Source organism: Trichomonas vaginalis, chromosome I, assembly GCF_026262505.1.
Source record: "Trichomonas vaginalis G3 chromosome I, whole genome shotgun sequence".
Lineage (NCBI taxonomy): Eukaryota > Parabasalia > Trichomonadida > Trichomonadidae > Trichomonas > Trichomonas vaginalis.
In genome coordinates this window covers 25,038,448-25,064,447 of record NC_067203.1, presented here as the reverse complement: position 1 = coordinate 25,064,447, position 26,000 = coordinate 25,038,448, and the positions used below count along the sequence as shown (strand labels likewise).

At 32.9% G+C, this 26,000-nt stretch overlaps 6 protein-coding genes and 5 pseudogenes across 11 annotated transcripts, besides 4 other annotated features; 5 read left to right on the top strand and 6 right to left on the bottom strand.

The window, feature by feature from the left end:
* Positions 1-554: 554 nt before the first annotated feature.
* Positions 555-1,161: a mobile genetic element.
* Positions 1,162-2,125: 964 nt separating this feature from the next.
* Positions 2,126-7,366: a mobile genetic element.
* Positions 2,884-3,180, top strand: TVAGG3_1046620 (uncharacterized protein; the record flags this gene model as incomplete). The annotated part of the gene is made up of 1 exon (XM_001584426.1): positions 2,884-3,180. One exon carries the CDS (start codon positions 2,884-2,886, stop codon positions 3,178-3,180), a length of 297 nt encoding a protein of 98 aa, XP_001584476.1.
* TVAGG3_1046610 (uncharacterized protein) lies at positions 3,958-4,275 on the bottom strand (the record flags this gene model as incomplete). Its single annotated transcript, XM_051255678.1, has 1 exon — positions 3,958-4,275. The coding sequence occupies one exon, from the start codon at positions 4,273-4,275 to the stop codon at positions 3,958-3,960; it is 318 nt and encodes a 105-aa protein (XP_051081252.1).
* Positions 4,499-6,269, bottom strand: TVAGG3_1046600 (annotated as a pseudogene). The gene has a single exon. A coding segment is annotated over exon 1 (1,771 nt).
* Positions 6,765-7,307, bottom strand: TVAGG3_1046590 (uncharacterized protein; the record flags this gene model as incomplete). The annotated part of the gene is made up of 1 exon (XM_051255677.1): positions 6,765-7,307. The coding sequence occupies one exon, from the start codon at positions 7,305-7,307 to the stop codon at positions 6,765-6,767; it is 543 nt and encodes a 180-aa protein (XP_051081251.1).
* Positions 7,367-9,338: a mobile genetic element.
* Positions 7,481-8,029, bottom strand: TVAGG3_1046570 (uncharacterized protein; the record flags this gene model as incomplete). The annotated part of the gene is made up of 1 exon (XM_051255676.1): positions 7,481-8,029. The coding sequence occupies one exon, from the start codon at positions 8,027-8,029 to the stop codon at positions 7,481-7,483; it is 549 nt and encodes a 182-aa protein (XP_051081250.1).
* A 234-nt stretch (positions 9,339-9,572) lies between the features above and the next one.
* Positions 9,573-26,000: part of a mobile genetic element that runs on past the window's edge.
* TVAGG3_1046550 (protein of unknown function, DUF4107 family) lies at positions 10,283-10,798 on the bottom strand (the record flags this gene model as incomplete). Its single annotated transcript, XM_051255675.1, has 1 exon — positions 10,283-10,798. The coding sequence occupies one exon, from the start codon at positions 10,796-10,798 to the stop codon at positions 10,283-10,285; it is 516 nt and encodes a 171-aa protein (XP_051081249.1).
* On the top strand, positions 11,952-12,804 carry TVAGG3_1046540 (annotated as a pseudogene). Its single transcript has one exon. A coding segment is annotated over exon 1 (853 nt).
* Positions 14,853-17,890, top strand: TVAGG3_1046530 (annotated as a pseudogene). The gene has a single exon. A coding segment is annotated over exon 1 (3,038 nt).
* Positions 18,530-19,017, top strand: TVAGG3_1046520 (annotated as a pseudogene). Its single transcript has one exon. A coding segment is annotated over exon 1 (488 nt).
* Positions 19,351-19,908, bottom strand: TVAGG3_1046510 (organellar and viral DNA polymerase type B; the record flags this gene model as incomplete). Its single annotated transcript, XM_051255674.1, has 1 exon — positions 19,351-19,908. The coding sequence occupies one exon, from the start codon at positions 19,906-19,908 to the stop codon at positions 19,351-19,353; it is 558 nt and encodes a 185-aa protein (XP_051081248.1).
* On the top strand, positions 21,561-22,260 carry TVAGG3_1046500 (annotated as a pseudogene). The gene has a single exon. A coding segment is annotated over exon 1 (700 nt).

Here is a 26,000-nt window from a genome sequence, read left to right as displayed (position 1 = left end):
ACATTAATTTTAAAATAATTTATTTTTTTATCTTTTATAAAAGAAGCTATATATAGATGATGTCAGATATTCCGCGATTAATTAAACATTGTTTAAATCCTGAATGGATTAAACTTCAATTTAAAAATGAAGATTGTGAATTATTAAATGAATATGAAAGCCAAAATAAGCTAATGAGGTATAAATATAATGATAAAGATATTTAATTTCATGGAATCAATGGAGTCATAATCAAAGACCTCATAAACGAGAAGAAGAAATTGAAAATAATGAAATGGAAATCATTGATGACATTAAAGAGGATGGAATTCCTAAATTTTGTAGAAAAACCTTTAGAACTAAGTTAGGAGCATATAAACGTAGAGTATTAAATCCTGAATATCTTAAACATCAATTTAAAAAGGAAGACTGTGAATTATTAAACGCTAATGAATATGAAAATGCTAAATCAAAACTGAGATATAAATATATGGAAGTGATGAAAGGTGTAAAGATAAAGATAAAGTTTATTCAGTTTCATATAATAACTGGCACACGTTAGGGATAAGAAAACATTTAGGAGATTATGGGAAATGTTCTGAATTCTTTAAATCTAGTATATACGAGAGAGTAAAAGAAATTAGAAATAATTATTTTCATGAATAAAAGATTCACTACCATAATGAAATAAAAAATAAACTTTAAAAATTATGTCTTACATTTTTGAATAATTTATTTTTAATTCGTATGAAATGAGCGTCAAAACTAACAACGTTAAAAAATTAGGATTCACAAACGAGGAAATAAAGGATATATTAGATGAGATGTGTTATGAAGTTAGTAAATATTATTTAAGAAATTGTCAAAAATTTGCCGAGTTATTAAATAATTTAGATTATGATGGAAAAATGAATAAAGATGATGTTATAAATTTCTTATATCCCACATCTGAAGAAGAAAAACCTAAAGAACCTGATGTTTTCCCTGAATATTATGAAGAACGAATTAAAGATGATGATGAATACAATGAAATTGAAAAACTGGAAAAAATAAGAGATGAAATAAATGAAAAAATTAAGGAATTAAGAGAAGTTGAAAAATATAATGAAAATGAAGTAGAGGGTTTAATGAATATCCCAGCTTCAGAATCAGCAGTTCAGAAATCTCATGAAGAAAGATATAAAAATTATGTCTCAGAATCAACACAAAATTTATTAGATGGCGAAATAGATGAAACACTTTCAGAAGAAGGAACCGTTAATGATGGGATTCAATATGTAAATAATGGTTTTGATACTATGATTCAAAGAGGTGGGCACCCTTAAACATTTATTTTATTTTTATATAAATGGATAACACAGATTTAAAAATTTTAATTGATGATTTAGTACTTAATCAAAATTTTCTTAATTATTATGAATTAAAATCATATCTCCAAAAACATGATAACAATATAACGGGTGATGATATGGATTATTATTATCCGTATTATAAAAATGAAATTTTGAAATATCATAATAAAATAATTTCTGAAATTAAAGACAAAATTAAAAATAATGAATATACAAAGGGAAAAATTAAATCACAACTTAAACAGTTGAAAGATTTCAAAAATAAAGTATTAACAGAAGAAGATATTGATGAATTATATAAATTATATAATCCTGAGCCGCAAAAGCCAAAGGAACAAAAACAAAAGGAACAAAACGCCCAGGTTCTTCAGACCATAAATGATGCACAAGCTTTAATTTATGATTCATTAGTTAAACCATATTCAGCCCGACTTTTAAATGAAGATCAACTTTTGGAATTCATCCTTCAACATAAACTCGAAGCGGGAAAGTATATCAAACCTTTATATACAGCATATTTAAAACAAATGAATAGAATACATCCAGAATTAATGAAGGGAGGAATGAATTCCAAAACTTCATCATCCAAAATCAAAGCAGATAAAATTAAACCACTTGCAACACCAAAACCTCCAACGACAGTACCGCCTCCTCCTTCAGTTAATCCTTCATCATTCACTTTATTATATCCATTTCAAACATTAAAGAAGCAAAAAGATTTTAAAAAGGATTTCAAAATATTAAATAAACCAATTGACCCGAAAATTCAACCATTAAAGGAAAAATTTAGTCGCCCTTCATTTGCACCATATCCATATTCATACGAAATCGATCATCTGGAATATTCAAAAGGAAACGTTACTTATTTATTTGCCATTAACATTAACACTAGATATTTATATTGCATTCCAGTGAAAGGGAAAACAGAACAGGAAACAAGAAGAGCTATACAATACTTACTAGATCATGAAAGAGTAGATAATATCAGGGGTGATGGTGATAAAGGATTTCAGGCAGCTATGGCTCATTATTTCCCACAAATTAATTTTTTCTTTTCATCCTCTCCATATACGTTTCATAATAAAATAGTTGATGCGGTAATGAGAACTCTTAGAGATGCGTTAGGGGTTAACGGTCAGATATACTGGGATGGAAATCATGACTCCATCATACAACAGTTAGTATATTATTACAATAATACATGGCATAGAACTATAAACATGAAACCAGTGGAAATGAAAAATGATATTTCAAAAGAATGGGAATATATTAGAAAGCAAATGGAAAGGTTAAATGATGTTAAACGTGAACAAATTAATTCGGGGCTCATGAATTTTAAACAAGGGGATAAAGTTTTGATTCATCTCGATTATGGAAAAACTAATAAATCAATGACAAAAAGAAGACGAAGATTTGACACAATAGCTGAATTTGTTAGATATATTAACGGCAATGCATTAGTTGAAGTTGACAATAAATTAATAGAAATTCCGATTTATTTTATTACTCCATTATATTTAAATAATATTTAATTTTTTTTATTTCGTAAGAAATGAGTGACAACAAAGCAGTCAAGAGTCCTGACGATGAATATAAAAAGAAACTAAACAGAATTAAATCAAAAATATGCTATTACAAAAAGAAGCCCCAATGCGGTGGGGCTGATGCCCATAAAACTAATGGAACTGAAAACGATGAAGAGAAGAAGGAAATAATCGAAAAATTAGAAACTTACCGTTCAATCCTTAAACTGGGTGAAGCAAAAATAAAAGAATTTAATAGAATAAATAAATTGATTGGAAGAGATGAATTTAATAAAGATGAATTTTTAAACTCAATCCAAATTTAATTTTTATTTTTCTTTGACAACATCTCTCTTTCCATCATTACTGCATAACCACATTTTCTCAGTTTTAGTGGTTTGTTATTTTTAGCAAGTTCTCGCATCATTTTTATCGTTTCCTCCCTTGTTATGATTCGTGGTAAATTTTGAGCTTGTGGGGTATCCATTTATGATAAAAATAAAAATTTAAATTATGCCGTTCTAAAGTTTGTGACAACATGACATTTTGACAACATTTACGAAAATGATTTGTCATGACTTCATCGTAATGAGTGTAAATGACCCAAAAATAATGTTTACGTTAATGGTTTCAGGTTATTCAATAATTAATTATTTTTGAAGAACTGAAGGTGTCACTACGTCACCATGTGTCACTCGGTTAATTAACTTCTCTGAAAAAATGAGACAACATGACATTTTGACAACATTTACGAAAATGATTTGTCATGACTTCATCGTAATGAGTGTAAATGACCCAAAAATAATGTTTACGTTAATGGTTTCAGGTTATTCAATAATTAATTATTTTTGAAGAACTGAAGGTGTCACTACGTCACCATGTGTCACTCGGTTAATTAACTTCTCTGAAAAAATGAGACAACATGACATTTTGACAACACGGCAGGATTAAGGGGAAGGCACTTATGAAGCATTTTTGAATAACTGAAGGTGTCACTACGTCACCATGTGTCACTCGGTTAATTAACTTCTCTGAAAAAATGAGACAACATGACATTTTGACAACACAGCGGGATTAATGCAAAAATAAATTCAAATCATACTTTATAAAGCATCATTTACAGGTATTTCATCGTCAGTAAATGAATCCTCATTATCGTTTGGTTCAACCTGTTTATATAATCCTTTCATTTCTTCTTTCAAAACATAACACCATGTTTGTTTACCATCTATTCTTCTCTGTTTCTTATCACATTTATCTTTAATGCTCATTTGAAAGTTTTTGTCTTTCATGTCTGATGGTTTGCAGAATAGAGCATTTTTACACGTCATACCCGCACACAATTCATCATAATGTGTATTTATCCATACATCTAAAGGATTTGTTGATAATTCTATTAAATCTTGTTTGGCTTCAGTCATCGGAATGATTCGTACATTAAATGATGAAAGGTCGTAATTGATAAAATATGTTAGTAAATTATCATAAAATTCCTTTGTGCATGAATCCATTAAATTCTTGAAGTAATCAAATTGACCCTTAAATTTACCATTAACTCTTAAAACTACGTATCTTCTGTCTCCAACTTCAATTTTGACAGGGTAAACGTTGTTAGTTACGAAAATGAAATTGGCAACATTCTGAGCTGTTCTTCTGGGTTGATTCTTTTCATTAATTCTAATCGCATTATCTGTAATAATTGATTTCAAAGCGTTGAAGTTTGCAAGTCTGTCTTCACCTACATTCTTGAGTTCATTAAGTACAAGAAACATTTTATTCTCAACTACTGAATTGAAATTACCCGTTAGCTCACTTCATTTTAAGTAATGTTTTTACATGAATAACCAGCGAGGAGTGCAGAAATAATGTCTGTAAATCTGTTTTTACCTGTTCCCTGAAGTCCTTTCAAAATAATTGCTGTTTCATTCTTGATTCCAGGATGTTGAATCATTGATGCAATCCAGCCGAGAAGGTATTTATACACTTCATCGTTATTATCACAAATGGCTTCTTTAATGAAATTCATAAACATCTCAATTTTTGAGTAATCTGGTTTTTCGAGAACGTTGTATTTATAACCCTGAAACGTTGAGAAAACATCTGGGGAATCAGATTTGAAGCAAACACCCTTAACGGTTAATGAGGATAATTGATTTAGTAGTACGTCCCATGCTGTTATTGTTTTACCTTCTTCTTTAAATAATTTAATCATTTTGAGTGACTCTTTCATGTTTGATTGAAGAACGAATGATATTTGATTCATTTTGTCGTGTATGTTGTAATCTTTCTGAATGAAGTATTTGTTTCCATAATCTACAAAACGGATTACACGTGATAAATCCTCAATTACTTCAGAACTGTTTTTATACTGATGATTTTCAGCCTTGCGTCTAATATCTGTTATCAAAACGAGTCATCAAGTTTTATATCAAATGTTATTTTTGGCTTACGTAATAAAGGTAAAACATATTCATCATAATATTCCTTTTGGTATAGTTTTAGAATCTTCACTAAAAAATGGAGAAGTCATTAAATGTGCATATCTACTACGTGCTTTTTCAAAATTACTTTTTGCATTTTCAGTTAAGCTGCAGAAGTTATAAACGTTATCGTATGCTTCATTAATTAAATGATTAGGTAATGAATTAATAGCTTGAAACAGTGTGAATAATGTAACTTCTTTTTCTAAATTCATGTTTCCACCGTCATTATGTACTTCAAAATCACTGATGCCATCAACTATGCTCTGGGCAAGCTTATCGTCAATGTTTTCATCTTTGTTTTCATTCATGATAGTCTTTATTTCTTCGCTCTTTTGTTCAACTCTTACCTTAATATTCAAATCATTTAATATATCATTCACTGTTCTGGTTAATGTTGAATCGTAACTTCCACGAATGAATGAGTATGTATTGATTGGTTCTGTTGCATTCTTGCGAACTCTTGAATCAGCCATAACCACTAATGAACGCTTTGAATCATCCATTGAAGTCATGATATCAATATCATAATCATTGCAAGAATAACATTTAATCATTCTGTTCGAGGTTGAATAGAAGAAATTAGTGTTGCAATAAATGTGAAGACCTCCTGAAGCGGTTTTAACGATAACATCTTTATCCGAAAGTTTTGATAAAATGTCTTTTCTAACTGTTTCTTTAAGTTCATCATTGTACGATTTATTGATATCAACATCTATAATCGTTAAATTTGAAATTTTATTTACTAATAAAGCCATACCAGTTTTCCTTCCTCTTCCTCCATCGTGTTTGAGGTAGTTATGTAAATCAATCTTATTTTCACCAATTCTTTCGTTGAGGGTTTTAGTTTCTGCCACAACTAATTCCTCGGCTAATGAATCAATAAATTTTTCATCAGAAATGATAAAGTTACTGTTGTTGTTTGTTGCTGTCATTTATATAGGAATAAAAAAATAAAAATAATTTTAAAACTAACTTTATTTTTGGACTGCATCTTATTTCCAGGACTGTTGTCAAAATGTCATGTTGTCTCATTTTTTCAGAGAAGTTAATTAACCGAGTGACACATGGTGACGTAGTGACACCTTCAGTTCTTCAAAAATAATTAATTATTGAATAACCTGAAACCATTAACGTAAACATGAGACTTTGTCTCCGGACTCTTTGAGTCACTTAACGATAAAATTTATTTCCAGGACTGTTGTCAAAATGTCATGTTGTCTCATTTTTTCAGAGAAGTTAATTAACCGAGTGACACATGGTGACGTAGTGACACCTTCAGTTCTTCAAAAATAATTAATTATTGAATAACCTGAAACCATGAGACTTTGTCTCCGGACTCTTTGAGTCACTTAACGATAAAATTTATTTTTGGGTCATGGGCTATGCCCCGCCACGTTGCGTCTTTATGACAAAAATAAATGGTTCATTTACTCACAATATTTTTGTACAAAACGACCCCAAGCTTTTAACTTCTTTTCTGCAGCTTCTAATGCTATCTTAGCGAGTTCATATTCTCTAAATTCTCTCTTTAAATTTTCTTGTTCCCATTGGTCTAGTTCGAATGGAGAATCTCTATAACCATAACATAACTCACGTTCATGTTCTAATTGTTTTTCGCACATTTTTCTAACTTTTTCTTCAAACAAAGGTTTAGCATTCTCTACTGTATCTTCAAGTTCTTCTTCATCTAACTTCTCATGAACTTTCTTGTCTATGGAGTCCATAATTTTTCCAACTGCTATGCAATATTTTGGAGAAGCCCACATTGCTATATAGTTTATAAGTCTTGGGTCTACATACGTTCCTCTAACCTGTTTGATTTCATCAGGAATTCCTGCATGAATTTTGTATAAAAAGCAACCGCCGGAATTCAGACGGTTGCTATATTCTTCACAAAATGCCTTATAATACTCTTCCCAGGACTTATTTTCCAACAACTTTCTAAAGTCTTTCCTAAACTGCTGACACATATTTGTTGCATTAATGTAACCATCCTTGTCTCTACGTAAGACTTCAATACCGTTATAAGGAGTATATAAGAATTTCCGAAAAAGTGACACTCAAAAAAGTGACACTTTCAATAGGGGGTAACACTTAAAAAGTGACAATTTAAAATTCACAATAAATAAAAATAATAAATTTTTTAGTCTATTAAATTATTCTTTTCTTTGAAATCATCTAAAAATTCTTCGAAATGTTCTAAAATATAATCTGGAGAATTATAACAAAATTCATTAATTTCTAACATATACGTATCTAACAATTCATTTGGAATTTCAAACGATCTTAAATATGTAATTGAATTTTGTATCTTCTCATTTATTTGAGAAAGTTTTTCTTCAGCATTTTCCAATAAAAATCTTAATGGATTCAAATTGGCTTCTTGATTCTGAACAAAATTTAATACTTGGTATAAACGTGATTGAACTTCTCTTTTCAATTTTGTTTTATAATCTGTCAATCGAGGCTCGCGAATTCTAATTGAAGGAATAAAACCTGTTTGAAGTAAATCGTTTTTAATACGATAAAAGTAATTGGGTGCAACTTCTTCTAAAAGATTTTTGACAAAAACATCAATTCTTTGATTTTTAACGCAGCCAAAATCGTGATATTTTATCTTTTTAAATAAAGATTCAGAAACGTTATTCACAACGGTTAATTCATTTGGTCTGGCAGCGGCTATCCACATCATAGCCAACAATTCCTTATACAAAATTCAAAAACTTGGGTGCAATCAGTTCTGATTGCACCAAGTTTTTGAACTTTCTTGAGGGAATTAAAGGGTGAGAGATTTATAGTCTATCTATATATCTCCCACCCTCTAATTCCCTCCCTGACAGCGGGAAATTTTGTCTGAATGTTAAACTATTCAGACAAAGTTTCCCACTGTTTGCGAAGGAATTGTTGGCTATGATGTACTGATCATGAATCAGTACATCATAGCCAACAATTCCTTATATAAAGTTCAAAAACTTGGGTGCAATCAGAACTGATTGCACCCAAGTTTTTGAACTTTCTTGAGGGAATGGAAGAGTAAGAGGTATACATTATGAATATATACCTCTTACCCTTCCATTCCCTCTCTGACAGCGGAAAACTTTGTCTGAATGTTAAACTATTCAGACAAAGTTTCCCGCTGTCAGCGAAAGAATTGTTCCATCTGGTGCATAGAGTGTGAATCTATGCACCAAATGGAGCAAGTCCCTCGCGAAATTGCCAAAACTTGCGTCGCATTTCAAAGATTGCGACCCAAATTTTGGCGATTTCTAGTAGAGATGGAGTATTTTAAGTCACTGACCTATATGCAGTGGCTCAAAGGGCTCCATCTCTACTTTGAAGCAAGGAAACTTTCCTCGAAATTTTGATAATTTGAAGAAAGTTTTCAAGCAATTAACAAAGGATTACTCGCTATGAGGTAAAAATTCTAGATTTTCACCTCATAGCGAGAGCTTCCCTTTCATTGCTTGAAAACTTTCCCCAGCTTCAAAATTGGGGAAAGGGCTGTAAAGTCGACTCCGATACCAGCAGGTACCAGAGTATTTAAAAGAGAAGCCCTCGTACGAGTTTCTATGAAGACCTTCTCATTCAAGAAGATCTTAATAGAAAATCGTACGAGGGCATTGGAAACTCGCGTCTGGTACATGTTGGTACCAGAGTGTTTGAGATTTGAAGACTCTGGTACTAACATGTACCAGAATTTATGATGAATTTAAGATGGACCATTATAGAATGGTAGCGGTTTGTTTCAAAAAATTTTAGATGAGATTTGCATAGATATAGATTATATGATTTATACATATGAAAAATAATATATAAAAATATAATTTTGAGATAATTATGTAAATAATATTTTAAATATTTGAATTTGAGGTATAATTTTATAGTAAAATATATTATAAAGAGTATTTATATAAATATTGTAAAATAATATAAGTAATAAAAATTGAGACCCCTCCCTGTTTTTGATGTTTTGTCACTTTTTCGGTAATTCTTATTGTTTCCTTTCCTAAACTGCTGACACATATTTGTTGCATTAATGTAACCATCCTTGTCTCTACGTAAGACTTCAATACCGTTATAAGTGCCTTTTGTGAATGTTTCGCCATTAGATTTGTTCGTAAATTTCCTTAAGATAGAAAAAATAATGTTTATGTTAGCATGTTAGATCTAACACGTTTTCTAACCACTTTTCTAACATAACTATTTACAAGCGTTTTACATGGTATATGTTGCGAAGTTAGTATGGTTATCTTGGGTACGGCGGCACTGCGTTCCACCTTACCCAATATAACCTTAAATATTTACAAAACCAGTAACGTATATTTTACAACACAAAACGACAACACTCACTTAACCTTAAATATTTACAAAGCCGCCAACCACTTCACTAACGAGCTCACCAACATTTTCGCTAACGACTTCACTAATGAAAAAATAAACGTTCTCACTAACGTTCCCACTAATGTTCTCATTTACAAAAGTATTGCAGCGCTTCCCATTGCTGTGCTTCACATAACAGCTCATAATCTTCTGACTCACTTTCTTCTTCATATAGGTCAAAATCACTGTCATAGTTTATACCTGTAAGTTTTGACAAAGCTAATGAAACACGTTTACCATTTGTATCTATTGCTTTTATATATCTCCCATTATGTTTGTTGTCGTAAACGCTCAAACTAACTTTACCCTTTCTCCCTCGTATCTGATAGAATGTATTTTCACGAGGAACGAAGAACAAATTCTTGAACTCATGACCGTTGTAGTTTGTTATCTCAATAGTTTTCGTCATTTATATAAAAATAAAATAAAAAATAAACTTAAAAATAAACTTAAAAATTAATGATATCACCACCCTCACACGTATGAAAACATAGCACAAAAATAAATTTAGGTGAAGTGGTGAAATCTCACCTCTTTTTTCACCTCTTTTTTCACCCACTTGAATTCATTGCTTTATAACTCTCTTCCTTGGTTTCTTTTTAGTTGCTTTCTTCACGTCTGTCTCCAGCTTAACTGTCTTTCTTCTTCGTCCGTAATGATACCAGTTACTTCCACCAGTCAATGGGTCAAATGGTCTTTCGTAAGGGTTTCCATACATTCCATAGGGACCATACGGAAGAACTACTGGTGGAGGAAGAGTTCCATCGACTCTATTTAAATGCATTGTTTCACCTTTCATCTGGTCATTAAAGTCTTTTGCATGTTTTGAAAACTCATCGTCCTTTCCTAAAGCATTTTCCGACTCAGTCGCAACCAAATTGGATGCTTTATTTATGAGCCCTATTTTATTTAATCTTAACTTCTTTGCAACCCAGCCTCCAATCTTTCCTTTATTTGCATCTAATGTCTTCGAAACCCTTCCTCCACTCATTTTATTTACTGCGTCATAAGCTCCAAGTGCTTTTGCTCCAAATGCTAATGCTTTTGTTCCCATTGCGCCTAAAGCTGCCCAAGCTACCATTTACACCATATTAAAATCATCTCTCTTCAATATTATCTCATAAAAGTTCTCGTTACTGGAGAAAGTCAATGAAACATAAACATTCTCATGGACTTCGTCCTCACCGCTTTGCGGTCTATCTAACTTCTTTCTTATCTCATCTATTCGCTTCAAAATGTCTGAACAATTGCTAACATCTTCTACAACAGTTATTTCATCATGAATGACCTTCAAGAACAAGCTCATTTAATATGCTATTAAAATCATCTCAATAATGAGTCCATCCTTTCCATCTTTAGGTAGCACAACATCTTTCATTGAAGAAGGTTCGACAAGTCTTATGTTAAACTTACTGACAAAGTTTGTTATACTATAATGCTTCGGTGGCGAATACATGTAGTTTGAAAGACATAATATAGATTCTTCAGCAAATTCACTTATACTGGATTTTATAACAATGTTCTCACGAGACCAAATACCACCAATTGACAATCTTGTAAGCAATCCTGCTGAACCTTCTACTGTAAACATCGATGGTAACATTCCACGAAGGTCATCTATTGACATCGTTGAGTCACTGAATTTAAATATTTTCTTAAAGCAATCGTCATTATCTAACCATGCAATAGCTTTGAAGTTTTCATTCGAATATACATCTGCTTCATTAAATGTAAAACCTGACTTCTTTGCAGAGATGACTTTAAAATCTATTGAGTTTGTTTCAAAATTATATGCTATGGTAACTTCTGAAGGTAATGGATGCCCTTCCGCAGTAGTTGTTCTCTCACTACCGTTTGAAGCTTTGTGTTAAAAACTTTCATGTCATCTCCTGTGTCTAGGTTCACATACACAGCAATGGGAAAACTATCTTGCTTCTTTGTTTCATCATTATACCTCAAAACATTAAAGTTCTTCAATAATATTGTTCTTCGCTGGAATACTTCGAACCTGTCTGATTTCAATAGCTTTCTCACCTCCTACATACTCTACCCAGTGTCTTGGATATTCATAAGTATACTGACTTTCTTGAATTTTGGTTGGTTTCATCATAACGTGTTCATAGTATATCTTTATACTCTTGTCAGTTAGACTCGGTGCTATGTTCTGAATATTTCTGACTTGCATTTTTAATGGAGATAAAATGAAGCATTTAATACATGACGTAGATGAAGACATGAATGAAACTACAGACAAACTTAACTCTTCTCTCATTCTTCCTTTCAGTAAGGACTATGAGTTCTGTTCAAATGGTGTGTATTTCTATTGTGGAAAGATGGGTCAGGTAAGACATTTAATTTAATTCGTCATATACTCATAACAGAACGTTTAGGAAATGACTCATATTATGACCAAATCATTATATCAGCAACTTCAGACTCTATGGACTCAACAGCGAAAACATTTATGTCAAAAGTTCAAGCATCTGTCGTTAAAGTTCCAGATAGCGAACTCATTGAATTTCTTCAACGTTACGTTCGACGTAAGAGGAAATATTATGCCATCGTTGAATTTATACAGTCAGGAATGCAAAAGACTTCAGAAGAGATGGAAAGAATTATTGACAAACACCACTTACGTCAATACTCAGGAGTTTACGATATGAAACGACTTACAAACTACATTCTATCAAAACTTTCAAAATACCCCTTCAAAAAATATCCTTCAAACACTTTATTGGTTTGTGACGACTTCGCCGGAAAAGGTTTAGTTTCAAAGCCTGACTCACCATTAGCTAACATCATTACTAAAGTCAGACATTACCATTTAACTGTAGCAATACTTATGCAAACATGGAGGTTTTTAGCTTTAAACATAAAACGTCTCATAACTGACTTCGTTATCTTTCAAGGTTTCTCACGTTATGATATTGAACTCATTTGGAAACAGTCAGGTATAACATTACCTTTTGAAGAAATTTGGGAGCATATAAGTCTCTCATCTCTCCTCGTTCATACCTTGAGATTCATATCATGACTAATACCATTAAAGTCAAAAATATTCCATGGGAACGACCAACATTGTTTTAAAAGTTTAACCTTCAACTGACTGATGGTAAACAAATTCCATGCATCTCTGTCGCCATTTCTGTTAATATTTTTGCTGTCATTCATATCATCCACTTCCCTCCGTTAGCTTTTGAGGATATGCGTTAGAATAGCTGTTCTTAAATGAAGGCTTCTCTCCCTTGAGAGCATAAACTCTATAACTTTCTGCATACTTTATGTTTGAACCTCCTGAGCCATCATTGACATAAATTTTTATAGGCTTCCACCCTTTGTTCATATTCCTGCTTCTTCCCTTAGCTCTTTTGTTCAGTAGTTCTACATCTTTATACACAGCACCTGTCTCAGTGAATTCAACAATATTTTCATTCGTTAGCTTTACATTCAACCCTTGTCGAGTATATTGTTCATTTCATACATATAAAAGGTTTTTATTCTATATGAAATGAGAAGCAAATCCATCTTAGCTGGTGCCGTTAATGTTCCAATTGAACCAACATCAAATGTTGACTCACGAACGACAAACAATATTGTCATAAAAATATAGTTCAGAGTGTTTGAAAGAAAAGAACCAGAACTGAAATCCGTGAATTTAAACACAGCTTCAAACGCTAACGCTACATCAGATGTTAAGTTAGAGTATCCACCACTGGACCAAATTCTTTCAAGAGAAGCCAACGACAACCCTTACACAAATGTTCAAACAAATCCTTCAGATAACGTAGACCATTACCTTCTTCAGTTATACCAAACAATTTTACTCAAAGACGATAAGAAGCTTTTGACAAATCTTATAAGCAAGAACCAAATAATTCTAACAAAGGAGGACCTTGAAAATGTTATATCACGAATAACAGGGAAACAATGTGTCATTGACTATCTCGACCCTGAAATCGAATGCTGTGGTCAAACGCCACCATTCATGAAAATAGGTAACATCCGCATCATTGAAACAGGAATACAGGAGTTGAGTTTAAGTATAAATATTCGAACGAGTATACAAAACTTTCAACAGAATATAAGCTTTGTTTGAAATATGTTTTAGTAAATTAAAGCAATTTGTAATATCTATCCAAAACTTCTTCAACAGTATCGAACTCATCTTCATAATGCAAACCTAATCTTATTGACTTGGTGCAGTTTCACTAACACAATATAGCGCTTTGCGCTCGGCGCCTTTGACGCCTTTTTTGTTCTCTTGACTGACATAACTAACTCATTTGTTTCATCAAACAGCAATAACCAAAGTTCATGACCTAATACATAACATTCATACTTTATATTTTTAGCTCTGAGTTCTCTTGTAAGCTGTTGCATTTAATATTTTCTAAAAAGTCAACTTCAACAGTCATTCGCACTGGTGCCTTCAGTTCTACAGGCTCTCCTTGAAAGTCAACAAGTCTGAATTGCATGTCTTTCAAATTATGAGGACTAATGCGAACCCATTTACCTAAATGAGTTACTATGACAGGAACGTTTGGAATGAACATTGAATTGACTGCATAACAGAAAGACTTATATTCTACTGAACCTTTACTATTAACTCCTGAAATACCTGTGACATTAGCTATTTTTGACTCAACGTATAAACAATTACCATAACATACGTATGGAACAGATTTCATCTCAATCGTTTTGTCAACACTTTTCAAAGGACATGTCATATGGTATGCTCCCAGAAGCAATTGAACTCTATGACTCATTCGTGTTATCTTAAACTCCTTCGCATAACTGAACTTCAAAACTCCTGCAATAAGTTTAACATTCATTAAGTTTTTCTTCGTTCTCCTTGTTTATTGTAGTATTTATGAGCGCATTTAACACTCCAGCTAATGTTTCCATCTTATATTCTACATTATTGTGAAATCTTATTTCGTGCTTCTTTCCATCTATTTCAAGCTCCATGAAATCTGTTTCATCTGTTATAACGAATGAAGCGATAGTATTGAAGTCAACAACTCTGAAAGCAAGCGCTTCATTCTGAAGACCTAAGTTTGTTTGTAGCTTTACTGTCCCGTATTCGTTTGGGTCTGTACTTTGCAAATAGAACAACATTTTATTCTCATTAAAATATGAGTATTGCTGCATATGCGTATGAAGCTGACAGAGCTAAACGTTTATATTTTGGTCAATACTCTCTCACACTTACTGACAAATATATTGTTATCAGTGATGGAAATACCGAGAAATACATAACATGGAAGGACTATGAAAAGTTTGACCCTATTTTAACTCCATGTACTATGCCATTCATTGTAAATGGTGAAGTTGTCATGAAGAACGACACAACTGTTTATAGGTTGTATATGAAGCGTTAGAATATATGTTGAATTATAATCCCGAAAGATTTGACCCAAGCACTACGTCATGTACAATGCCTTTTATTAAGGATGGTGAAATCGTAAGAGTTCCGAATTCAACGGTTTACACAGCTGTTCAAAACAGTTTACAAAACATTTTAGCGAATATCTTTAATTCAGAAACTACAGAAATAAAATTACCATATATAACAGATGCTAAAGAAATTAAATCAAAAGACAACATTATTTACGTCACTTAATGATTTAATGACTTATATCATTAATATTCCTGCACCAACTACAGCATTTGATCCAAACTCGACGGTTTGCAGTGTACCTTTCATAAAGTCGCAAACGGACTCTTTGAGTCCTGAAGGTCTTTCAGACCGAAGCGACCAGGGCGAAGCCCATGACAGTTCAGTATTGTTTTAAGGGATTCAACAGTAAATGAATCATTAAAGGCGTCATTAATGAAAATCATTGATTTTAATTCATTCATGAATACATATAATTCATTCATTAATGTTTCATATGCTTCTAAAGAAGGTGAGCCAAAAACTATCGATAAAGCGGTGTATGAAATAAAAGCATCAACGACGAAATTGAATTCGTTAACTTTTGACGGTGATAGTTTCGTTAATGACATAACATCGGGGAAAACAATTTTAACGAAAGAATACTTAAAATCTCATGTTAGTGAGTTCGTTGAAATTGAAAAAGAAGGTGGAATTAAGTTCGATCCACTGAATTTCATTTTCAGCTTAGCGAATGCGGGTGTTAGTTTCGCTGATGGACAACTATACAGAGTGAAATAAATGCAATATGGACGTTTTTGGGGTCAAAAGCGGGAATGGGTGAGCTTGTAAATGCTGCAAGAACATTAGGTGAAACAGGAAATTTTGTAGATGGTTTTAAAAGACTTGTTTCAAATGTTTTAACAAACACAAAGAAATTATTTAGATATACCATACATAACGGACGGATTTTCGAACAGGTAGCAACAAACCCTCCGGTTATGGCTGCGTTGATGATGGTTAGAGATATAAAACCACGTAACGACGGGAACGAAGAACATGAACAACAGAGCCCAACGGGCTCAGAGCCACATAGTGGCGAGGATACTGGTCGGGTTATTCAAGACATTAAAAACGTGTATCCTGAAGTTATTGATTTATTTAGAGGAGTTAATGATTCAATTTCAAAACATTCTATAACCCTCGATGAAGAGAATAAATTAACAGATTATATATTCGTCATTATTGCAGAATTAATGAAGAGAATAAATGAAAAAGGAATTGGTGATATCATTAATGTCAGCGATGTAATGATGAAAAGAAATTTTGACTCATTATTTACAAAACCGAAAACAGAATATAGTCTTTATGACGTAATTACCGAATTAATGAAAAAGATTAATGATAATAAGAGTTCTGGCGGAAGAGTTGAATTAGAAGTGAATGATGTTATGAGAAATTAGCCGAAAAGCAGATAAAAACCACGTTCATTATATAACTTCAGACGAACAGATTATAACGGACTACCATGGATATTTAACACGAAGTGATGAAGCGAAGACAAAAAATGTTAATGAAAGAAGATATAAATACATTCGTGCTAAAGGTTATGACATAAGCTGTACTGTACAGTATGATGTAGCTAAAGCACCAGAAGCATTTGGTTATACCGGTGAAATTTATGCCTCTACTTTCAATGTTAACGGTGTATTAGTTGAACCAAGATTTATGTTAAGAGTTAAGGCAAAAATAACGTTTGAAGATGCTATTAAAAGTAAAGCTGACAAAGTTGAACTTGACGCAACGAACAAAGTTTTGAAATCTCATAAACACAACATCTCCGATATAAATGAACTTCAAACTTCTTTAGACAGTAAAGCAGACAAGAACCATACACATAAATCCTTCTCAACTGTTAGAGCAGACGACATAATATTGAACTAACCTTGGTTCAAGTGCACCTTTAGAGAATCCAAGTACAAGCGTAAAAGATACACTAAACTCCTTAATAACAAATGTATGAATATCGAAGGTCAGTGTCAGAAAACTTTGAAGCACATGAACTACCAGCAATGTTAGATAAGAAAGCAGACAAGAACCATACACATAAATCCTTCACAACTGTTGCTATAGAAAGTATTGAAGGAACGGTTGAAGAAACTGGTGGGGATGCATTATATTGTAAACCTCCTAACTTTCCACAAGGTTTAACATCGGATGGACGACATAACGACGATGAAAAACATTAGATGTAAAGATGTTTATGTCATGAAGGATGAACATAATATTAAATTCACTGCTCAAGATTTATATGACAAGAAAGCAGACAAAACAGAGCTTCAAACATTAAAGACAGAAATACTTCAACATTATATCCTATAGGCTCTATTTATACGTCAATGAACTCAACAAATCGCAACAGTTTTAGGTTTTGGTACATGGCAGAGATTGTAGACAAATTCTTATACTGTGCTAACTCTTCAAAGCAAACAGGAGGTTCGAAGAAAATTACTGAAGCAAACCTTCCACCGCACACTCATACAGGAACTACAAACACAACAGGTAGTCATTCACATTCAATAACAAAAAAGAGGTTATACAAATCTTGCAGCAGGTTCGGATAGACAGGGAATGCATAGATATGATATTTCAAGTGACCCAGTAGATTCAAGCGCAGGTATTTTCTGTGGAACCGCAGGAAATCATGCCCATACTTTCACAACAAATCCAACAGGCTCGGGTGCAGATTACATGCCACCATTTGTGACTGTATTTGCATGGTACCGCGTTCAATGAACGCACTTGAGCCTAGAATAAAATCTTTATTTTTACATAAATGAGCTTGAAAGAAGTATTCGAACAACATCCATGGAGGTCATTTAAGAAATTCAATGAAGCTGCAAAGAGTTGGGGATTTACTAACAGAGCTGAAGTGAAAAGGGTTCTTTGACAAAAATGTTGTACATCAAACAAAAATAAACCCTTACGACTACTTTTTACCAATTTACTCCAACACTCCTGACGCATACCAATTTGACACTCTCATTCAAAGCAGAAAAGGAGGACATAAACCATTCCTCATCTTCATAAATGTTAACACTCGTAAAGCATATGCATATCCAATGAAAAATAAAGGAACTCGTGAAGTGTTAAGAGTTTTACAAAAGTTTGTAGCAGAAATAACCCAAGTATTTTAACATCAGACCAAGACAGTGCATACCTCAGCAATGAAAATCACAGAATTTCTCATTAGCATAACATAACTCACTACACTACTGAAGACCATAACCATAACATACTCGTATCATTAACCGCTTCATAAGAACGCTCAGAGATTTAAATCAAGAGCGAGACTTTACCGAAGAAACAATGAAACATTTTCTCGAAGTATATAATTCCTCAACACATTCTACAACAGGACATACACCAAATTCAATGACACAACAACAAGAAGAAAAGTATATACAAAAGAAACGAAGCCAAACACAAAATATCAGAAATTCAACACAATTTACTCTCATTCCTGGTACAAAAGTTCGTGTAGTTCTTGACGACAAACCATTGACAAAGAAACGTTTTAAGGTTAAGTCGAAATTATTATATCGTAGACTCTACGCAAGGTAATGGATATCTTATAAAAGCTGCTGACGACTCCATAGCATTTTACCCTCGACATAAATTAGTCGAAAAGTAGTAATGGCAAACTTGCTGAAACCATTGACGAAGCAAAGCGAGGAGTGGTTATTGAAATACTTGACTATAACACAAACGATGACACTTATAAAGTAAGATATGAAGGAGGCGTTGAAGATGTTATACCATCTAAGAACTTGAGAGAATCTAAACCAACTCATCTGGGACCATTAGAGCGGGAGTACTGGAAAGATAAAAACATGCCAGAAAGAATAAGAAAATTCTTCTAAACTTTTTTCGTTGGATGTAAATCAGACATGAATGAGAACAGTCATGTATTATTAATGGTACCATTTATTTTTGTCATAAATTTACACCAAAATAATGTTTAGGTGAAGAGGTGAAATCTCACCTGTTTTTTCACCTGTTTTCTCACCCTAGTTATTTTATAAACGTTTCACATGGTAAACGTTATTTTTTAAATTTTGTGAAAACTCAACGGTTTGACACAAGCCCTAAAAATTATTTTACTCAGAATTTTGTTGCTAAATTCAGTAAAATAATGTTTAGGTGAAGAGGTGAGATGTCACCCGTTTTCTCACCTGTTTTCTCACCCCAGTTTTTCACAAGCGTTTTACATGAATTGTACGATGTATATTTGAAATCCTAAACAATTTCGTAGCTTCTATTTCTTCTGTCAGTATGTCAAAAGTTTTAACAATGCCGAAAGTTTCTTTATATTTCTTCTTGACGTCAGATAGAAGGAAATCGTCAGCAGTTGGATAGTTTTTGTTCAGAAATGCTAACATGTCCATTTTATTTTCTGCTGGCTTTTCTGCTTCTTTCTTTAAGTCTGCATAGTCGTTTCGCATTCTTTCTATCTCTTTGACGGAGTAGTTATATTTCCTAATTGCTGCTTTACATTTAGAACATTGCGGATTCATTTTTGCGTTATATTCTGAAACCTTACCTGCTAAAACAACTAAGGCGTCAATGGTTTTCTTTAACTCAAAAGCAGTTGGTCTTATCTGTTCGTTCCATATTTTACCTCTTCTATCTTTATCTCTTATCTGCCATACACATTCAGCAACTAACGAAACAAAGTTATCGTAGGTCTTAAACTCCCCGGATTTATATATGTCAGAAACATTCTTATATACCATGTCGCAATCTTTGTCCATAACCTTATGGTTGCAATGAAATCCTAGAAACTCATAGTTTACCTTTCGAATGAACTTCTTTATTTCTACTGAGTCAGTTGGTTTCACTTCTATTTCATCGAATTCAGGAATAGTTAGTTTTTGATGCTGAATTTCAGGTAGTTTAGGTAAATGGTCAATAATGTCCTGCATTTCATAAAGATACTGTTCATTTGTTTCATCTTTCGCACTACAGTCTAAATTACTTGTTAAAAGTTCTTGCTTTATCTTCTGGATTTTTGTTTCGAAAGTATATGAAGAAGGAATGAAGCTTTTCATCTCTACTAACATAGATGTTGGATTCATGACTAACGAGTTTGGTGAAGTTGTTGTGGACAGAGTCCCGCCGTTCGCGGCTTGAATTGTTGTTGTGCCGATTGTTGAAATCATATCTTTACATACAAAATAAAAAAATAAATAAAAATAAAACTAACGTTATTTTTCTATCTTAAGGAAATTCATGAAAATTCATGAGGGTGAGAAATTAGGTGAAAAAAGAGGTGACATCTCACCTCTTCACCTATAATATATTTTTGGTCATTTACACTCATTTACGAAGAAGTTATGACAAAGCATTTACGAAGAAGTTATGACAAAGCATTTACGAAGAAGTTATGACAAAGTCACGAGGGTGAAAAAAGAGGTGAGAAAACAGGTGACATCTCACCTCTTCACCTAAATTATATTTTAGGTCAAAGCTTCCACGAGAGAAAAGATTCCTCATTCGCTAAGGATTCCAAAAATGAAAAAATCATTGATTTCGGCTGAGAAAAAACAGCAAAACCCTTCTTCCACGGGAACAAAGAAATAAAGAAGAAATAAAGTAAATTTTTTATTTATTCCCGTGGAAGATAGAGCACTTTTATGACACTTTTTATTCACGACAAACAAGACAAATAAAGAAAATAAGAAAATACGGCGCTGTCGCGGTTCGAACCACAGACCTTGACCCCTCCATAACACCACCTTAGACCACTGTGCTACGTAGCCTGTCGACATAAGATTTTATAAATTGCATATTTGACGTAAATTTATTTCCATCTGGCTTCCCACTGCATAAGATATTCATACGTGTTTGTAAGACATTCATTAAACTTCTTTTCTATTGCATCTAATCTTGCGTTATTTTTTTCAATAACTTGTCTGTATTCTTCATCATCTCCAGCAGTGTTTGGGTCTTCACGTTTAAAATATTCATTGTTAACCAATTTTTTATCTACAAATTTTATTAGTGTTTGATTCACTTCGTTATGATAACGGTCATATTCTTTCAATACGTAAGTGAAGACAAAATGCGTCGTACCTTCAATCTTAAAGCTTAAAGAACTTTCAACACAGTTTTTGAGGGTCTGTCAGTGCGTCAATGAGATAGTATTCGAAGTCAGTCAATAATCTTTTTAAAGTCATTTCATACAGGATAAAATTTAATGTTGTGAAGAAATAGTGTTTATCTCAAAAAAATAAAGTTAGTTTTTATTTTATTTATTTTTTTATCCTGTATGTAAGAACAGTAATGTCAACATTAGAGAACACAACAACTGCTATCGTTCATGAAGCCATAAATGAAGAATACGAATACATACAATATAAAACAATTGAGACTCATTCGTTCAGTCAAAGATGATATGTATCAAATGCAAAGTATAATGAACGCTCTTCGTTCTACAAAGCAAGCATATCATTGGTTTGAAAACCAACAGGCAAAAGAACTTTTAGAAGAATTTCCTCATATGATTGCTTCCCTCGGAAAACCGAGGGAAGAGATTCCGTACGAAAATCGCAAGAATTTGGCACCTGGTTTGAAAGGTTATTATGTTCATAGACTTTTAGTAAATGCTGTAGCAATGTGGGCTTCACCTCGTTATGCTTGTTATATTTTCATGATGTTAGATGAACTATATAAAGCAGAACGTGGAGAGATGGAAAAGAAACTTCAAGCAAAAGATGAAGTCATTGAATCCAAAGACAAAAGCATACAGAAAAGAATACCACGTTCAGTACCAAAAGGAAAGGAAAAGAGTTATAAGTATATGATATACTGAAGAGTTGGAGAATGAAGAAGATAAAGATATGGTTATGTTGCATTTAGTCAGAAGAAACAACAAAAGCTTTTACGACCTTGCTAAATATATAAATCTGACAGAAACTGGTTCTATCGTGAAAACTTACCGATTTCAATGACACCGAATGAGCAAATAAAAGAAATTGTCAAAAATACTCTTCCTCAAACACACTATGACATCAAAGGTTGCACAATACTTACCTTCAAAGAAGACTTACATTACTGAAGGAAAAAATAACAGAATATTTCGATAACTTCAAGAGGAAGAATGAAGTCACGACAACATTAACGAAGAAGTCACGACAACATTAACGAAGAGAGAATGAGGTGAAAAAACAGGTGAATCTCACCTCTTCACCAAAAATATATTTTTGGTTAAATAGCTTCAGGGTCAATTTCTTCAACCATTTCACTTCCTTCGTCAATGTCAATAGAAGCTTCTTCAACCTTTGGTAAGAACTTTTGTATAACATCTTTGTTCGTTATTGTCTTCAGAGATGAAGGATAATATTTCACAGATGTTTCACCCTTCTTATATTCTTTCTGTTCGGAAAGATTCATAGCAATACTGAAGAAGTCAATGTTGGAGTTCTTTATGACAGTATAGTGTGTATCTTTGACATTCACGAAGAAACTCTTTTGTTTCAAAACTACTGCTAACTCTTGTGAAGTATAACGTTTGCGGTCAATGACGATAGCTAATGGTCTGACATACTGACCAAACTTAGATTCTTTCACAAACTTCTTGTTAAAGATAACATTAACGTTTGCATTATTGAACTCATTCTTGATGGCAGTAGCGAGAGCATTGTATGAAAAGAACTTGCAATCTTGCATGTGTTTCATTAAAATAAAAATATTAAATTATTTTGAAAAATAACTTAAAAAAAATCTAATCTAATTTTTTCAAAAAATATTTTTTTATTTCCTACTAAAGATGTATCGGAAGTTGTCTAAGTTAGAACACTCGGAAATAAAACAACTTCTTACAGAAGCTAATATAGATGTTGCAAAGCATTACGCAAACAAACAAAAAGCACTCGCTGACTCAATGACTATAATGGTGCAATAAGTTATGATAGAATTCATGAGTTCATAAAGCCGCAACGCGGCGAGGACGAAGTCCATGCAAGAGCATTTCCTTTAAATGACATTGCTATTGACTTATATCATAGACGTTCAGTACTCATGAAGTAAGAAGAGAATGTTTGACATAACAAATGCAAACGTTGGTGAACAAGAAGAGCTGTACCACATGAGTAAGAAGAGAATGTTTGACATAACAAATGCAAACGTTGGTGAAACACGAAAGAGAGATGACACACTGAAACAACAGAGAAGAGAGATGTTTAAAAGTGCTATAGAACAAGTTCGCAAAGCTAACGATGTCATTCGTTCCATTGACGACAAACCAAAAGAAGGTGAGAGATGGTTAAAGAAAGATGAAGAGAATAGGAAGAGAAATGTGAAGTCAGGCAATAGACTCATTGACTTTAACATCGAAGCTTTAGATGAACCAAACAGAGACTACTTACACAAACATTTGGTAAGGTTTTCATGAGACTCTTAGAGAAAATTAAAATAAACTCCAACAGAGATGGATGGTATGTTATAAACTTGGTGGAAAGTATGAATGTTCTACGTTAAACCTCAATAATATTGGAACATTACTACATCAGCTCTTGAAGGAGAACTTTATATCAGAGATAGAAGCAAATGCTGCAGGTATTGTTGAAATGCACTATGACTTCTTCTTGACAAACATAAAGAATCTTACGAAATAAAGATGTATGATTTAACAGAATATGAAGGCTTAACGATGTCAGATGTAAAGAAAGGCAAACCAAAAAAGAGACCATATAGAGATGAAAGCACACTGACAAATGACCAGAAAGCCATTTTGGAAGCTCTTAAGCAAACAGGAAACCCAGCACTTATAGAAAGCTTTTGGAAAGATAATGGTGAAAAGAAGTTTTATAAGAAGAGAAGCGGTCAGTTCTGGAAGTATCTTTGCACATTACCTATAAATCTTGAACGCTACCAAATCTTCAATGAACTGAACAAAAGAACTGCAACACTTATGACAGAGGACAATTGTTTCGTTTATGCTTGCATTCAGGCTGGAGTAAATGAAGAAACTATTGACCACATGAGAGAAGTCATTCGTGTTAGAGACTTTCCTCAAAGTAAAGTACAAGAAATTTCTGACGCAACAGGTATAGCATTTAATGTTACCATTGGTTATTTCAATGACTCAAGACATAATGAAATAAAGAGATATACCAAAAGAATGCGAAACTGTTAGAACTATTGACTTACTTCTTGTTGAAGACCACTACATGCTAAATGAAAGATTACCAATGACAACATACTTCATTCGAAACTATATAGAAATCTTGAAGTGTGGTGGAATGAACATTGAGAAACAGATGAAGATTTATACAAAGAGAGAGATAAATATGTAGTTCGTTATGATAGAACAACACCGCTATGGGATGTTATGAAAACATTGTGGGAGTGCAAATATTTCGAACCTATTTCTTATGGAGAACTTTTCACATATACTACTGACTTATATAAACAGAACCTTGCACCATTTAAAGATTTGACATATGCTCCAAAGTATTGTGTACAACTGAAGAAGAAAGCAGAGTCAAAAGAAGTAAATAAAGCTAAATGTAAATTCATTCCTGAGCACGTTTTCTTTGCTGACTTTGAGTGTAGCACAGACGGCTTTCATAAAGCTTTTAACATCTGTTATGACAGTGAAGATGGTTCAGTGAGTGAAAGCATTTGGGGTCAAAACTGTGCAACAGAATTTTTGGAAAGACTTCCTGACAAGAGTTTAATATATTTCCATAACCTCAGTTATGACATAAACTTCATCTTAAGACACATGACAGAAGTGAAAGGAACTCCCATCATTAAAGGTTCACGAACAATGCAAATAACTGGTTTATATAAAGGACGGGCAATTATTATAAAAGACTCTTACAGTGTTATAAATAAGAAGCTTAAACTATTTCCTGCTATGTTTAACTTACAAACAGGACCGAAAGAAGTATTTCCATATAACTACTACAGCAGTGTTTTGTTAGCAAATGACAACAGAACTGGTGTCATTTCTGAAGCATGTAAGTTTATCCATGATGCAGATACATTCATGAAAACATAGATTCCATCAAAGGTTGCAGAATAGATGAAAACCACTTCGACTTAGAAAAATATAGCACGTTTTACTGCAAACAAGATGTAAGAATTTTAAGAGAAGGTTTTGTAAAGTTCCGCAATGACTTATTGAAAGAGTTTGATTTAAACGTTTATGACTACGTTAGTATTTGTTCTATTGCTAACAAATTGTTTGAGAACAGAGTATACTTCCCGAATGGAAATCTTTATGACCTCTCAAATAAACCAAGAGAATTTATTTCGAGATGCATTCAAGGTGGAAGATGTATGTTGTCAGATAACATGAAACAAAAGAGCAAAAAGAAACTCATTGCTGACTTCGACACTGTTTCATTATATCCTTCAGCTATAGCAAGACTTTATACTTTAGAAGGTATTCCAAAAGTATTGAAGGAAGAAATGTTAAGCACAGAGTATCTCATGAGACATTTATTCGATGATGACCAAAAGGAACCCATTGGTGAAAAGTTTATGTCTGGCTTCTTTGTTCTCATTAAGATAACAGAGATTGGTATACCCAGACACTTTCATTTAATAGTTTGCGACCCTGAACTAAATCCAGAACTTAACGTTCCAAGAAGTTCAAACACTTGCTGTCTCATGTATGTTGACCATATAACATTACAAGACCTCATAAAATATCAAGGTGTCAAATGTGAAGTGTTGCAAGGATACTATTACGATGGAAACAGAGATATGAGAATAAGAGATGAAGTAAAGAAGTTGTTTGAGTTAAGGTTAAAGTATAAGAAAGAAGGAAACCTTACAAGAAATTATAAAACTCATTCTGAACAGCATTTATGGCAAAACTATTCTATCTCCT